The 13,617-nt window shown below is 43.9% G+C and overlaps 1 protein-coding gene across 1 annotated transcript in view; it reads left to right on the top strand.

The window, feature by feature from the left end:
- The window catches only part of PAPPA (pappalysin 1), a 173,312-nt gene that overhangs the window by 56,837 nt on the left and 102,858 nt on the right, over positions 1-13,617 (top strand). The window contains exons 5-6 of the mRNA XM_062505610.1: positions 3,893-4,085; positions 10,074-10,195. Of these exons, the coding sequence (XP_062361594.1) occupies positions 3,893-4,085; positions 10,074-10,195 (315 nt within the window). The remainder of the gene's footprint in view (positions 1-3,892; positions 4,086-10,073; positions 10,196-13,617) is intronic.

Here is a 13,617-nt window from a genome sequence, read left to right as displayed (position 1 = left end):
GCTTTGCTTGGGTTGCCAGGTGGGTCTGTGGATGGGCAGGAACAAAGAATTGTAGCATTACCCCTGATTTCTCAGTCCATTTCTTGTGGGGTTTTATGCTGATAAAGGTCTAGGACCAGGCTTGATGAGGGGTCAGACTTGATAGCCACCAGAATCCTTTCTAACTCTCCTTTTCTTTTATCCCAGTTTTCCCCAAATTCGCAGTTTCACGCAAAGACCAGGCAGAAAGTTTGAGGGAATGGAAGAAATAAGATAAGCATCAAGAGAACAGCTTCTAAAGGCTCCACAGCAAACCTGGCAGTCTATTTCTCTGAGATCTGGATGTCTGATCTGTGAGGTCTTTGAAAAACTCCAATCCAGACATTGTTTATACTGTCCCAAGGAGATATAGAATGTCAGATGAATATTGATACCATCAAGGCTGCTGGATAAGCCTGTGACAAGTGGACAACTAATGAGGCACAGCTTGTGCCTCCAGGTGTCTGCTGAAATGCCATGTTTAGGTTTTATTTGGAATCACTCACATCCCAGTTCCATCTTTAGAATGTGAATAGTGGGATTCTGCGTGGTCAAGGACTACCAGTGTGCTGCGCTGGTTTGTACTGGAGTGCAGCACCAGAGGCTCCATATCAGTATGGTAAAACCACCCCTCAAAGCAAAGGCTGATGTGGTTACAGCTCTGCAGGCACAGCTCTGCTGCCCAGATGTGCCGGGTTCTGGCATTCCTCCCAACAGAGCATTTCTCAAATAGGCCATTTGCTCCTGTGACCCTGTCCTATTGAATGAGACTGGAGTGGGGTCCTTGATGCACCTCTGGAAGCTCAAAGGGAGCCGAAAGCTCCTCTGTTATTTCTCAGGAGATACCTTGACTCGTATTTCCCCTTATTTTGGGTTGCAGGGTCTGTCTGCAGTGACAATCTATGACAGTGAGCTGACAGCATCAACAACATTTTAAAGGCAACCAATATACTTACAGACACTGAAGGGCACCTTTATACTCCAGGCAAAAACACAGATTTCCCACTCAAAAGGTCACAGGAGTGCTTATTCTCTAATAAAACTGTAGAGAAGCAAAGTGTTTAATGTCATCTGGGGCATGGATTGAAATGATTTATAACCAAAATGCTTTTATGCCCTTTGTGGCACTAGCTAAAAGCAATGCTGAGTTTTCTCTCCATTTTTCTATTTGTTTAGAGGGTGTTTTCAGGGACAAACACACCAAGTCAGCTCCTTGGTGTGCTCTGCTGTGGTGCCTGTGGCCAGGCAGGGAGCCTGAGCACCCAGTCCAGCCTCATGGTAACATCCTTCAGATAAGACAGGGCAACTCCAGATGACAAAATCCCCCCACCAAATCTGTTTATGTGGATGCGGTGAGGGTTGGAGAGTGCTTGTTTCAAAACTCTGAGCTCTTTTCTTCCAAAGAGAACTTGTCCTGCCAGCTGACTCGGGAGCTGAGGCTGAGGCAGACCACAGAGATACCCATCTGCTCCTGGGAGCTACATGTGTGCTGCTGTTCTGAGCTGAAACCTCTTTTTTTTTTTTTTTCCTTGAAAAATTAGGTGAAGCGACATGATAGATATCTCTAGAGCTCAACCATGAATCTGTTTGCTTTTCTATTGTTGCCAGTGGAGTAAAATATATCAGGATATCAAATTGCTGTCAAAATACCTTTGAAACATGTAGGTTGAGGTCATGCAGTTCTAGGAATTGCCTTTGTTTCATTTCTGTTTTGCTGCTCGTGTAAAACTTGATCATATTGTATTTGTCTGTCTGGTCCTGTCCCATCCATCTGTTCAGTTACCCCCAGCCCTGAGCAAAGCACTGACTTTGACTGATTATGGTTTTTTTCCTGGAATAACAAGTTGCAGTGGCCAAAAGATTAGGTAGTGTGAGAAATAAGACTTGTAAATTATTTTTACAAGTCCAAATAGCTGTGGTGTTCCCAAATAAAAGGTAAGTTAGTCGTTTAGATGACTTCTCATGAAATCATCATGAATTCTCACTCTGAATTGTGTTGGAGTAATCATCCCAGCGGAGCACAGAGTTTCTCTAATTATTACTTTATCTGAGGATCTGGAACCTCTCTTGATATTGAGTGGAACACCTTTCTCCCTTGCTTCTCCTCCCTTCCCCTCCCCCAGACACAGCCTGTGCTGATGTTTAAACGATTGAGAATGCAGGTCATCTTTATCCTGTGCCATTGTCCCACTGCTTTGTCCTATATATATATTTTATTGTTCTTTTATGATGGCTATTAAGGGCCTTTGTCTCCTTCTGTGCTTCTGTGAAGAATATTTATGGCTTTTACAGCATGCTCAGGGGTAGACCATCAATAATTATTGAGGAAATCCAGAGATGTCGCATTAAAGCAGCTTTTTGCATACCCACAGGGATTTGTAGATATTATCAAGCGGGCTGTGTCTGTCTATCTGCTGTGCATGTTTGATCAGAGGAGGGTCATTGCTCAGTGGAATAGGGAGAGACACAGGAAAACATGTGAGCTGGTGTGTCCCTGCTGTGGGAGGGCTGAGTCTGAGCAGGATCCTGACCAGAGCTCTCTCCTTTTGCCTTCATCTCTGGGAAGATGTGGCCAGGTTTTAAATTAGCCAGCAAATACTCATTTATCTTTAGAAGGAATTCATATTTTCTTGTTCCTCTGGAGTACCACAGGGCATGGACTTGCAAACATCAGAGCACCTCCTAAGGCTGTGACAATATTGAACTTGCACCCGAGCAGCCTCCGGTGACCTGCATCTTCACAGAGAAGTGCAGCACTTGACCTGTGCAGAACTGTCATTGTTGTTTGGATCCCAGCTGGGACCGAGCTCTGCTGGGCTGGGAACTCTGCAGGCACATGTGAAGAAACACTCTGTGTTTTCAAGAGCATTTCATCTGATGGGAAGAACACCAGAAAAATGGTAGAAGTGCTTAGCATCGAGTTCCTCAGCATAGCTTTGCTGGGTGACTTTGCACAACAGATTTATTCCCTCTGGGATCTGCACAATAGAAAAACAGCAATTTTCTGCTTCTCTGGGGCATTGTAGTTGTAAAGCTGTATGGTGTTCAGAGGGCACTGGATGTGTTCTTGTTGCCAAATCATGTTTGAGAAAAACAAGATGAAATGAGAAATGGATATTTATGGGAAATCGTCCAGCATAGTTATTTCTCCATTTTGAATGAAAAAGAAATATGAAATATCGAGAAATGTTTGTGAGAAGTTCAGAAAGGGGTTAGAATCATAGTGGTAATGGGGGAGATTTTTTTATAGAACTAAAGGTATTGTTTGCACCAAAAATTTACATTTTTATCAGTATTTGGAGTTATATTTTGAATTGATCTTTCAGAACATTTTTATTTGCTTATTAGAAAATTTAAGAAATTTAAAAGTTATGTATTTTAAAATTCTGTGGTGTTTTATTCTAAGAGATCTGGCAGTCTGTTGTTCATATTTTGCATGAATCCCAGTCAGTGCTATTTCCTTACACTACCATCCTTTACCCTTCCATCCTTTCTCAGAAATATTATTTTAAATGTAAAATTCTTTTAAACCCAGAGTTTCAGTGGCAGCCCAAATCCTGACCAGAAGCTTTCTGTTTCTTCCTCTCTGTGTCTCTGCCTCATTTAGGGATGGTCTCTGGGTGCTTCAGGTGTATCCCAGGTCAGGGGGAGGGAACATTTATTGATTTATTTCCTTCCTTTTTAACCATTGTTTCCTTTCGCCTGCCTCCACAAGTGATGGCTGTGCTAATTCCTTCACAGACCATTAACTCTGCAGTGCTGTGGGACCCCAGCCTGGCCCTTCCAAGGAGCTGCCATTCACCAGCTCCTAATTCCTCCCCTTACTCCCACCTCCTTTCCCACGTGGCTGATGTGGCTTCTGTTTGAATTCCAGATGACGACTGCACCGACTCCTTCACGCCCAACCAGGTGGCCAGGATGCACTGCTACCTGGACCTGGTCTACCAGAGCTGGCAGCCCACCAAGAAACCGGCTCCTGTTGCAATTGCCCCCCAGATTGTGGCTCGCACCCCCTCCTCTGTCACCCTGGAGTGGTTTCCACCCATCGATGGCCACTTCTTTGAAAGGTGATCATGCTCTGCTCTGTACTATGGTGCTGGAAAAATGAGAAGGGGAGAACCAGAGAGCGCAGCTTGGTCGTGTGCTGTGCTCAGCCTGGGTTAAGGCTCTCTCCTAAATTGGTTCATACTGAGGAGGTTATTGATCTGTTGTCTGCTCTTCCTTTCTCAGCCTGTAGCACTCAGTTGAAGGCCATTGATTTGCCATGTAAAGGGCAAATCTTTCTCCATATGTTATGGGAGGAATTTTCAATCAAAGATTCCGGCCCTGTGATTCCTGCTGTTATTGCTGTTCATGAATACCTGTGGGCTTCAGCTGTGCCTGCACATTCCCCCCTCCTCCCCCTGCACATTCCCTTTGCAAGGGCAAAGTGGATCTTGTTTTTACAACACAGAGCTCATGGGCAAGGAGGTGGCTGGGCTGAGGACAGGGACAAATGCTCCGTCCTCCCCTGAGCTGTAGATGTGAGATGGGAATTGAGCAAGGCAGAGTCAAGGTCTCAGACCACTGGATATGATGTGAATGTTGTCCTGTAGGTCAGCCTGGGGGTGTGTACTCCTGTCTGGCAGGAATGCAGCTATATGATATCAATAATGGAAATGTAGGGCTCTGGGCAGGAGTTGCACCTCATTGCAGCCCATATTCAGAGCAATTCTGCCCCAGTATGACCTGAGTAACTGGCTGGTTCATCTGAATGCTCTTATGCAGCTCTTGGATGAGCTGCAGGAGCTATAGGAGGCCTGGCAGAGAACTTCCCAAATCACTGACCTTCTCGCATTACCATTAACTCACATCCCCATTTACATTTCTTCTCCACCTCTTGCTTTGTTGTTTTATTGAGAGCAAACTTGGAGTGTCCTTCAGGAGCGCAGCAGTTCAGAGCACAGGAGGCCAAATTTACAAGCGTATTAGCACCCAAAAAGCTGCCTCAGCACTGCTGCTTTGTGCTGGGAGAGCACCTTGAAACCACTGCCTCCATCAGGGATGAAACTCCTTCCAGCACTGCTAGGACACCGAGGCCATTTCAGTGGCCAGCTTGCACTTTATCCCACCAGGCAGAGAGCTGCTATTTTCTGCTCAAATGAGATTTTCCACCCTTATTGCAGATTAATATGGGGAGAGAAATAAAATCTGGTTAGGAATTGATAGAGAGGTCTCATGCTCTGAACAGTGTTTGCTTTAATTACACTTTTGTAACTGAATCCTTTTATTCCTTACCTGTGAAAAGGACTCATGTAGTTCTGAAAACTAATTCAGAATTTTTCAGCCCATAATCATTTTTAGGTAAATTAAGTTTCTCCAATTTAATTTAGATTTCAGAAGATGCTTATTGTGTGTTAAATAAATGCCATCTGCCTCTAAAAAACACATTGATGCAGAGTTAATTGTTATGTAACCAAATATGACTTTATTACATATTTCTTATAACTCAATCAATATGTTCTTAATAACCTCTAGTTACTTGCTTCTTAAATAACACACAGTGGATAGCCTGCTAAATCTAAAATTTCATAACAGAGTTATCATATGTTAAATAAAGAATGATTTTCCAGGAAAAAAGAGTCCTTTGGGTTTTCAAATCTGTGTGCTCAGTATTACTGAAGAGATTTAAAGAGACAGCCTCAAATACTTTGAGTCCAATTCCTTGTTAAAATGAGATTCCCACTGCTAACGGATACAGAAACGTTGCCGTGACCATTTAAAAATGTCACTGAAACATATAAATGATTCTGTCTAAAACATGTCCAAATTTTTGATCTGCTAATCAAAACAAGGATGATAGTATTATTCTAGTGAGTAATCCTGGAAAAGCCCACGTGCTGAACTTCCAGAACCACTCTGTCCAGCACTACTCGGTCAGAGACTCATGCCTGTATCAATTTGTGAAATTGGGTCACTGTGCAAGACAAGTAGGAGGTAAAATTGGCCAAGTATAACCTTATCTGTGTGTGGGAATACTGTAAATCTTAGCAGATATTTTTACACAAAGTGCACACCATTGGCCCAAATTTTACTTGCCTCACTTGAATGAATAAACTCATTCACTTCAATGGGACTATTCATGTAAAAAACAGAAGACTGATACTCAGCTGCTGAGTGCCTTGGGCCTGGTTTCTAATGCACGGAGGCCCCTTCCTTGCTGTTTTGACAGTGTAAAAGGGCCTTCAAAGAATGAATGGCTCTGGCTACATTAGCAAGTGTTGTGGCCCAATAGAAGCAGATCTCCAGCGCAAAACATTGTTAATGAAGACCTGACGTCAACACCACGGGGGCTCGGGGGTACCAGCACCAGGAGCACCTCAGGTGTGGTCCTGCAGAACACCTCCACTCTGCTTCATGGCAAAACTGGGTCCAGCTTCCCTACTCCAGGACTGTTCCGAGTGCTGGAAGCAGGGAAGAGGAGGAATTTCACTCCTGATCCCAATTACAATGCTGCTGTGGGCATGCTCGGCGTAACTCAAGTTCCTTTTATGTCTCTTTTATTCTCCAGAGCTGTGCACAGGCAGTGACCTCTGCTTAATGAAAGTCAGGGAGGGAAAATTTAGCCTTCTGTTTAAAATCGTAGCACTGGGCTGGGTGTATTTGTGGGAGGTCCTGGCAGGTTGAAGGGAGATGAGGCATGGAAGTAAAGACCGTGTGTCTGTTCCCTGCTTAGATGCAACTCTGTCATAGGTGCATTAGATGTTTTCCTCAGAGGGTCTTCAAAATATATGGTGACTTAAGTGGATTTAGGGGCAGAGAGCAATGTCAACTCCTAATTCCTGTAAATTTGGGGGTGGCTCTCCTGTGTTCTCACAATTTGACAAAAGTAGTCATAAGAGTTGTGCACAGCAGTAAAATCTTCTTTCCTGACAGACCCTTCTGGCCTCTTCAGAGTGTTCAATTGATATTTGCTCTCTCACTCTAGAGAGTCACTTACCTACATGTAAATTTGTCAAGATGCTTTGACCCTAAGTTCCAGCAGCTGGTTGAGCTCCCAGGCTACCCTAATAATCAAATATATCAAGAACCAGCATTTCTTCTTGTAGCTCCTGCCCACAGGATTGGAATCCTTCCCGTTCTCCATCCCCCCTTTCAAAAAAGCGTGAAAGAATGCACACACAATAACATGTAATAATAAAATAACAATAAAGCAAATGAAACAAGTGAAAACAAGCACGAAAAAGAGAAGTCTCCTCATTTCCTGACTGCATCCATTGGATGTGTTCATATGCTGTCTCTGAGCATCCATTCATGCACCTCCTGTCTGAGATGCGTGGGCAGATGTGAGCAGTTATTGTCATGGGGCTCTGCAGCAAATTTGGGCAGAAATCTTTGAATGCATCTGCTTCTCCAAGTTTTCATTGAGGTGGCAGCATTAATTTCCACTAATCTGATTCTATCTCATTCTTAGCAAACAAATATTTTGGTCAGTGTGGTGTCCCAGAGATGGCTGGGCTTGATAATCACTCTGTTAAACCTTGCTGGAAAGTTTCAGTGCCTTAGAGGGGAGAGGACCAATCCTGAATTTCAAGTACAGCAGCTCAAATTTAATCTGTAAACATGTACTCTTTACTCAAAGGAATGACAGATTTTTAGTGGTTTTGAGTTGCCTACTGAGCTGGTGCTGGCCCTGAAGGAAATGGTCTGTTTTTCACCAGTGATCTTTAGATTTTTGAACCCACTTCACCAAAATATCATGCTGTAGGAATGAATTCCTCCTGTGCTCTGAACTTCATAAGCTGGAATTTCCCCAGTGCTTTGGCTTATTAGAAAACAGAGCAGTCTAGATTTTCCATTACCCTGCACTTTGGGCAGTCATGTGCCACCGTGTATAAGATGTCAGATATGGCTATCATTCCTAATTAATAATGTTTTTGAACCAATTTATGCTCATTTTTTTCTTGTTGTCCATGGCTTCATAAGGTGTAAGGACCATAGGTTTTCATAAGCATGTAAATGCAATTCCATAATTAGCTTTGACATTCATGGTTCTTTATAGGATTTGTTTGCAAGAGTTTGCAGACCAAAAACTTTAACCCAGGAGTCATCCCCTGTGTAAATCCTTTCAGCCAGTGGAGTTACATCAGGGTTGAGTTTGGCTCTCAGACTGGAAAAGTAAAAAGAGAAAGTTTGCTCATAGCCTTTCCCACATGATGCTCCTTGTGATTTCTCTCTTACCTCCAAGTCCTCACTGGTAAAAGGAAATGTTTGTCCATAAGCCTACAGTTTTTTTCCACCATGGCAGCCTGTGATGAAATTGTATAGCTGCTAATTTGAGTAAAAAGCAGTCCTAATTGTGGAAACTTGGCTTCCAGAGCCCTCTCCTGATCCAGGACCAAGTGCTAATGCAGGAGTCTCTTTGTAGAGAAACTGAAATATTATTATTGCAGGGACTTCTAGCCTGACTGTTCACAGAAGTCTGAAGAACAACTGCACAACAATAATTCTACATTTCATTTTCTCAGGACCATTTATTCAGGTTTCTTGATTTTTTTTTCATTTTGTTTTTGCATGTATTATTCAGGCAAGCTGAGTCAGACACCTAAACGTCTGTAAAATAGGCAGCTGAGAAATGAAATAGGGAGGCAGTATCATGCTGGTGGTGCAGGTGGGTGAAGTGAGACACAGAGAGAAGTTACTCACATCATCATGCCCATTTTCTTTTCATTACCAATGTTACAGACCATGAAAGGAAGAGGAGGCCACCTTTGTCTCCCTCTTCTTTATTCTACCCCAATTGCCACGTTGTATTTTTCAGGTGTTTTCAGCAGGTTCATCCCTTCCTGCACTGCACAAGTTCAGCCAGTTACTGTCTCTGTCAGGGTGGCTCAGCCACTGAGGATCCCAGATAACCTCTGCCTGAGGATCACAGCTGAAATAAATCATGCAGTGGTGGCTAGGATGGTTAAAATTTGCATAGCTAATTATAATAGTTGATATAAATGATTTAATAATTGACTCAAGCCATTCTTACTAGAGTAGTGTAGAGAGTACACTGTGTTACACACAAATTGTTTGCCTAAAACTTATGTTGTTTCCTAGGTGCATTTACTCATTAGGATAATTAATTTTTAACTTTCCATTTCAGCAGAAAGTGTTCCTTAAAGCAGAATAATAAATTCTGAATAGTGAGCAGCTTACTGGGGTAAATAATCATGCACTTGGGGTCATACAGGCTTCCAAATTTGTGACCCCAAGGAACACAGGGCTGGACTGTGTGAATTGCATCCTTAGCTGATATAAATCAGCTTAACCTTATGGAGGATGTTGGAGTTACTCCAGTTTACATCAGCTTAAGCTCTGATCTTTTGAATGTATTAGCTAAACTATTTAAACTGATTGAAGGTAGTTTTGGATTAGATGTTAGGAAGGAGTTACTCCCTGTCAGAGTGCTGAGGCCCTGGCACAGGGTGGAATTCCCAGAGCAGCTGTGGCTGCCCCTGGATCCCTGGCAGTGTCCAAGGCCAGGTTGGACACTGGGGTGGGAGCAGCCTGGGACAGTGGGAGGTGTCCCTGCCCATGGCAGGAGATGGAACGAGATGAGCTTTTAAGTCCTTTCCAACCCAAACCTGGTCAGCCAGACTCGTTGGTAGGACAATCCTAAAGATTGAACTTGGAACTACAAGTTCAAGCAGTAAGTAAATCCATGGTGGGAGCAGAAATAGTTCTGAAAACTCCTGATGCAAATTTCTCTGCTCCAACTCCTAAGCAAAGTGTGTTTTCATTTGTCATGGTTTGGTCCAGTGCAAGGAGGAAATTAAAATATAGGTGAATGTGACTTCCCAGGTTGCTGTCATTTTGTGTTGGATGGAGGGCTCAAAAATGCTTTCTACAGAGGCTCTTGACTTAAATCTACAGAAGATCAGCATCAGAAAACACTTTTGTCTGTGCCTTGAGAAAAGAGGATTAAGTGGACCTGAATTCTAAGTCTTATTGCTTTTAACATAGTTGAATAAGCAGCTCATTCAGCTGTTACTAAGTTGGTGTGTTTTCCTGTTTTCCTGGCCTCCTAGAGAAGTGGGATCAGCATGTGATCTGTGTGCAGAAGGAAGAGTCCTGGTGCAATATGCCTTCAGCGCCTCTTCTCCCATGCCCTGTGATCCCTCCGGGCACTGGAGCCCACGGGAGGCAGAAGGTGAGTCACAGGGATGGGGACAAACACAAACACATGGTGTGGGAGAAGGTGGGACAGAGCAAAGGGAGAGCCACAAAGACAGTGGGAAAAACGGAGTGATTGGTAATACCTGTATGTAATGTGGACAGAACTAGCCGTAAAGGGATGCCACTGGCTCAGACACCTGTGTTTTGGCCCCTGAGTTCTGCCCCTACCCATGAATTAAGGAGCTGAACATGAATTTCAGAAAGCAGCAGAGTGCCAAGAAATGCTGACCGTTCGCATCTGCCAGACGAATTCCTCAGGTGACCTGTTTGCTCCCTCTACTCCAACTCCAGAAGTGAGGAGTTGTTATTTATTGGGCCTGATTTGTGCCACCTTCACTTGTGGTGAATAGCAGTGGGCTGCAGCAGCAGCCAAGCTGGAAGGAGATTGCCCTTCAGCAGGAATGCAGGTGACCACATCAAGCTCTCTTGTTCAGGATGTTTTGCAAGCCATTTTCTTGGAGCCTGTTGGAGGCAGAATGGTCTGCAGGGCTGGTTGTGCAGTACCATTAGATCTCCATCATTAACTCTCCTCCACACGTCCCTTCCGTTACTTTCCTGGGTGTATGTGATGGAGCATATTTAAGATTGTACCAGGCAAAGGTCAGCCATCCCAAATCACGGGTTGGAAAGAACAGAGTATTCTTTCAGCCTGCCCCTCACGAGCTTCCTTCCGGAGCACACGCTGCGGGCCCACATTCACCATGAGCACACAGGTGAGCTCTCTGAGCCCCAAGGACAATCCTGGATTTTGCAAACTCATTATACAAATACCTCCTCATGTTAAGGGTTTATTTGTCCTGCAGCTAAAGCGCATGGGAGTTATTCTGCGAGGAATATTATTTGGGCTAGTGCCCAGGAGCTCTCCCTTGTCCTGTGACAGTGGTCAGTGTCGTCTGCCCCACACACCCATGTCCCAGGGTGGGGGCCCAGCAGAGCTTGTGTTTCACTCCAACTTACTCCCTAAATTTAGAACAGGTTGCCCAAAGCAGCTGTGGCTTCCCCATTCCTGGAAGTGTCCAAGGCCAGGTTGGATGGGACTTGGAGCAACTTGGGATAGTGGAAGGTGTCCCTGTCCATGGCAGGGGTGGAGCTTTATGGTCCTTTCCAATGCAAGCCATTCCATGATTTGATGACATCCAAAGCTGCTGGGCACAGCTCAGAGCACACCTGGCCCTTGGGTGGAAGTTCCATCCTGGGAAGAAGTGCTCTGGGTATGAGGTTGACAGGATTACACAGTAAATAGAATTAGCAGAGTTTTGATCACTTGCAGTAGTAGTTCAAGGTAGAAGGTGGAAGTTCCACTTGGACAAGGATTGCAAGACTTTGAAACCTGTTCTCATTTGGAACAAAACTTGAAACTTTTGAAATTCTCCATGGAGGAAAATTAAAAACACCAAGTGTTTGAGGCTGGCCAAAATGTTTTGTTTAGCTATTAAAATTCCTCATGAACTTTGGTTAAATTATGACATTTGAAAATACACCGTTTTAGTATAGAATCTAGGGCAAAAGCAATTTTGAACATCAAAATGGAAAGTGTTTCAAGGTGCAAAAGTGAAAAGGTTTCTCACAAAAATGTCAAAACACAATGTTCCAATAGTGTTAGAAATTTCTTGCCATTTTCTCCTCCAGGATAAAATTTTGGCCAAATAAACCCAATTTTGCAAAGCGTTTTTATTTTGAAAGGACTGCATATTCCGTCAAAATATGCAGTTCCATCAAAATTTCTTTTGAGCTTTGATTTGAAAACTTCTAGATCTCACATGTCTTGCCAGAGGCATCATTCCTAGAGAAACTAAGCTACTCTAAGATTTATTACTCAGCAGCATTTTGCATTTAATTTCCTCTTCTTACTGTGTGTGCCTGCATGCTCTTATCTGCATGATCTGTCTCATTTAGTTGCTCTTGTGCCATTGCTATGGAACAGAGGTTTGGTAATCATACTCTTAGGATTAACGAGTTCTTGCCACTTTAGGGTAGAAAATATACCAAGTGTTCACTGCTCCATGATTTTCTGTCTCTACTACCACATTCCCTGACGTTCAGGGAGTTTGGACTCCTCTGCCTCTTTTCACTTGGTCTGAGTTACAAGCAGCAGTTAGATCATTGTATGGCTTCTTTAATTGTCTATCTGTGAGTACTCAAGTATCAAGCTTTAAATTCACTTTCTGCAGGGGTTTGTGGGTGTAAATCTCTGCTGCTTGAATGTCCATGGAAAATGAAGACAAAAGAGGCACAACACAGCCAAAATGAACTTGTGTTAGAATCTGAGATGACACTCATGGAAAATGTTCTGTAGGACTCCTCTGGCTTCTGAGCAGAAAACCACACTCCTCACATGTCTCTGAAGCAGCTCTGGCTGGTGTGATCTCATTTTCCTGAGGTCTCCTGCCCCAGGCAGCTGTACCAGCAGTGGTCTGGGCTATGTGGGAGCTATGCTCATTGCAAAACCCTGCTGTGGGCAGTGTCCTTCCTAATTCCCTGCTTATTCCTGAGTGTGTTAGGATCTGACCCCCAGATGAAGCATCTCGTGGTTCTTTGTCAGCCAGTTGTGGCCCCTGCACGAGGGGCTCTTTGTTCCTTGGCAGGGGTTGTGGGAAGGCTCATGAGATCAGGCAGTTCTGATTTACTCTTTATCTACACCGTGGAGCCTGAAAGCTCTAACCTACCTGGATTCTCACCAGCAACACCAGCTACATCAACAAATATTACAGCACCTCCACAACCCTGTCAAAGGGGGGGTTTATGTAAGGAAGGTAATTTTGGCTCAAGCCCAGTGAGTACCTTTGCTTGCTGTGCAATATATGCATATATAAGTCAGTTCCTCCTGCCTGGCTCACTTCTGACTGAGAGAAGTGTGAGAATATTATAAAAATATTGCTGCCTTTTGCTACTCTAGAGCTCAGCCTTTCCCTGGGCCTAATATTTCCCTTGAGAGCAATTCCTTCTGTATCTTAATTGTCCCAGCTGGACATTGGAGTCCCACTGGGTGGGTCCTTTATCTTGACCACCTAAGAAATGTGACAGGTGAGCTGCAGTTGTAGCAGGGGTGATATCCTGATGCCAGATGGCCTCTGAGGATCTGTCCTTGTGCTGAGGAATGCAACCCAGGCACTGCACTTAACTGCACAATGGATGGACACAGCAGGCTGTAGTTGTGGACAGCATTTTAGGGAAAGACACCCTCCTAACCTGCCATCCCTGCTCTCCAACCAGGACATGGGGTTTGGCTCATCCTCACAAACCTCACATTCCTGTTTTGTGTTAGGCAAGATGTGATGTTGCATGAGATTCTGTTCTGTGTCTGATCTGTCTCATAAGGCAGAGGATTTTCAAACCCAAGTGCAGAGCAGAAGAATAACTTTTACACCATTTTTTTGCATACAAATATTTGTAATT

Source organism: Cinclus cinclus, chromosome 19 (assembly GCF_963662255.1).
Source record: "Cinclus cinclus chromosome 19, bCinCin1.1, whole genome shotgun sequence".
Lineage (NCBI taxonomy): Eukaryota > Metazoa > Chordata > Aves > Passeriformes > Cinclidae > Cinclus > Cinclus cinclus.
Note: the sequence above shows the minus strand (reverse complement) of the source record. Positions and strands in the feature narration are given on the sequence as shown.